This window comes from Dinoponera quadriceps, unplaced genomic scaffold (genome assembly GCF_001313825.1).
Source record: "Dinoponera quadriceps isolate SergipeBrazil2010 unplaced genomic scaffold, ASM131382v1 scaffold9964, whole genome shotgun sequence".
Lineage (NCBI taxonomy): Eukaryota > Metazoa > Arthropoda > Insecta > Hymenoptera > Formicidae > Dinoponera > Dinoponera quadriceps.
In genome coordinates this window covers 1-3,296 of record NW_014563728.1, presented here as the reverse complement: position 1 = coordinate 3,296, position 3,296 = coordinate 1, and the positions used below count along the sequence as shown (strand labels likewise).

Below are 3,296 nucleotides of genomic sequence, written 5' to 3'. Positions count from 1 at the left end.
ATCTTCTTTCATGCACTTTCACTTTGTATTCATTCTGCATCAATGAGTGTTATCATTGATTTACCGCAGAGTAGAAATTGTATTGATTTCCATAAACCATCTTCTCCGGATTGAGTTGCTGTAATTAAAATAAAAAGCGGATGATAAACTTTCAGACAGAATTCAGATAGAACAAATTCAAATAGAATATATATGCTGCTTATAAATATCATATATATGGAATTTTTAGTTGTGTCAGTATAGTTTTTGTGATAAGATAAAAGGAATTAACTTGCAAACACAGGAAAATTATTTAATCTGTAATATAATAAACATTTCTTTACACATTCAAAATCCGTATAATTATGTTTTTTAATTATGGTCTTCGATAATATAGAAATAATGTAGAGTGTATCTCAAGAGTGTATCTCAAGAGTGTATCTCAAGAGATTGTAAATAGTAAATAGACGTCAAATAATGAAATCGGTTACCTTCATTATTGCATTTGTAAAATATTTGATATGCTTGTTGCAATTTGACTGGATCGGAAACGAACATTGGTATTCTCCTTAAAAGTGTTTCCGGACTGTATGCGCCATTTGTATACAGATACTAAAAATTTCATGATTAATATCCTCTTAATATCTACATTTGCAATCTACAAATTGACTTTGTGCAATATATCGGAACAATTTGATTTTGATTCTTCACAATTTTAAAATTTACAATTCGCATTGCTATAAAACAGTATTTTTATCGTTATCTTATTTTACTTAAAATTAAAAATTTGTATTGATTTTTGACCCTCTTTAGACAATAAATCGATCATCATTTACAATAGAAGTTTACTCGGCTTGGCTCCTGGGATAATGATATGTTTCTCGTGAAACGTAAAAAACAAATTTACGAAATCGACGGCACTAATCTAGAAGTCAAACCGAATATTTTATATACATCCTGGACGTTTCGTATTTCAGAATACAGGATTACTTTTGCAGATATACACAATGATGGTGATTACTTGATGAATAATTTGTTTTTACTGAAGGTGTTGAAGTTAAATTAAATTCAAAATTGAATCGGAATTCTTAACTAACTGAAATATACTTACTCCACCATCCTTGATTGCCGCGCATAGGATTAAATCGATTCGGACGTCAACTGAGACGAAAAAAGAGAAAAATTTAGTTTTAGACAGACATTAATATAATATTATTTCCAACAAACTATTTCATGCTTCTCGGTAAGGAAATTATTCTTACAGGGCAGAATAATATTATTTTTCATATTATTTCTTCCGTAATTATTATACTCACCTTCCACATCAAACATTTGAGCACATTCTTCATAATGTTGTCTCCATCTTCGTGCATGTTCGTTTTTGGCGTAAACCACTCCCTAAAATTCAAAAGAATTAATTACTCTAAAATACATAAAAATTCTTTCCTTCCGAAACGTTATCAAACGTTGCAAATTTGCTAGTTGTAAGAAATAGCAAACTATAGGAAAATAAGTTATTTTACACTTCAAAGAGAAAATATTTTATAAACATGTGATTATTAAAAACAGAACCTATTACATTACGACTTAAGTACAAAATCAAATTTCGTGTTATTTCGGATACGTTTAAATATCGATTCACAGCTATATTTGAAACAATGAAACGTGAAACAATGTAGAAACAAATTCTGTAATTTAATATAGAAAAATCGAAATAGTGCGAGTATAGACTTTTGATACGTAGCTTGAGAAAATTTTTTATACAGTACTCACCGTAGCGATCAGTACAATCAGAATTACGACTGTCTTCATAATGGTCTTCTCAGGTTTCTCGCATGACCCAGATAATGATGACTATTTCTTGTGGAAAGTGCCACCGCGCTTTTATAGCAAATTCTTAGTCACGCAAGCATCACTAAGTAGCATTAAAAATTGCATTATGTATTATATTCCATTTGATTTACATTAAGGCAAATGAGCGAATATTGCGCAGTAATGATGAAATAGCGGAAACGAGTGAACAATGATAACGTATTTTATTTAATCGTTTATAAATCGCTGTTTTATATAAGCCTTTCTATCCCCAATGTTAAAAGAATTCGCACGGAGAAATTAAGTTTTGCTGAAACTGCAAATTTATTTTAGTTATTTTTTATATTATTTTAGTTACTTCTTAATATGCTGACAACAAAAGTATTTGTTTCACGGAAAAATTAACCCTTTGCACTCCAGCCTAGTAATGCATAGAGGCTATTAGTTCCAAGTACATACCTATGATGTAGAAGAAAAATAGAGTCGTTTCAATAAAACAAAATTTTTATTTCTTAGCTATTTTATAACAAAACATATTCTAACTTATATTATAAAAGAAAAACATAAATTTTAGGACTTAAAATTTCTTAAAGTGCCGAGGCAGCAAAATAACCATGTCGCCGCTACGGAGACAGCGGAGTGCAAAGGGTTAATTTTGCTCTTGTAGTAAGATTACTGTCGCTGGTTGCAACAGTAATGCAAAAATAATTTTGCTCTTGTAGCAAGATTACTGTCGCTGGTTACGACAGTAATAAAATTTAGTTGGCAGAGCCAAATTATTTTGCTGTTCACATATATAGCAAATCTCAATTAATATTTTCAACAAATCTTTCCGTTGTCCAAACAAATTTTTTTATCATTTTGCAAATCAACAATCGCGATAATATTTGAGATATTAATGAGAGGAGATCACAATCACGATAATAACTGAGATATTAATGAGAGAAGATTATCGAGTCAGCGCGTGTGATGTGGTAGGACTAGTTTTTTATGTCATCCAACATATTTGAATCTATTGACAGTTGTTAGCAACGACCGGTGGTGCGCATTGAACAGTGGAAGCATACAGTCGCAGGCAAATCATCATTTTATAATACGATGTGGTTCATTGAAGCTACGATCTTATATACACAGTACAGTTGCAAAACGGTTGCAATATTTTATTTCGATGAATTTTGCAACGCATCTCGTATTTAATAGGAAGATATATCTCCTGCGAATTACTGAAAAACGAATTTACTTATGCGGTTTGAAACCAATAAAAGAAATCTTATAACCTTTTCGTGACTAACTGTACGGAAACTTTCAGTTTCTGCACACGGAAGACACTTGGCGACTTCATTTTTATACGCTATAATTATTGTGTTCTGCGTTGCAGTCAAACTTAATTTGCATCAATGCGAACTAATTTGAATTGGTAACGACAAAGAGAAATACTTGATTATACATACTGCACTTAAAGTTTAATATGCACAAATTGTAAAGACACGGAAGTAAAATGACAT

The 3,296-nt window shown here is 30.9% G+C and overlaps 1 protein-coding gene across 1 annotated transcript; it reads right to left on the bottom strand.

Annotated features, from left to right (window-relative positions):
- Positions 1–23: 23 nt before the first annotated feature.
- On the bottom strand, positions 24–1,817 carry LOC106751223. Its single transcript, XM_014632061.1, has 5 exons — positions 1,753–1,817; positions 1,296–1,377; positions 1,091–1,140; positions 471–591; positions 24–118 (listed from the first exon to the last, which is right to left on the bottom strand). Exons 1-5 carry the CDS (start codon positions 1,789–1,791, stop codon positions 30–32), a joined length of 381 nt encoding a protein of 126 aa, XP_014487547.1. The 5' UTR covers positions 1,792–1,817; the 3' UTR covers positions 24–29.
- Positions 1,818–3,296: the final 1,479 nt, after the last annotated feature.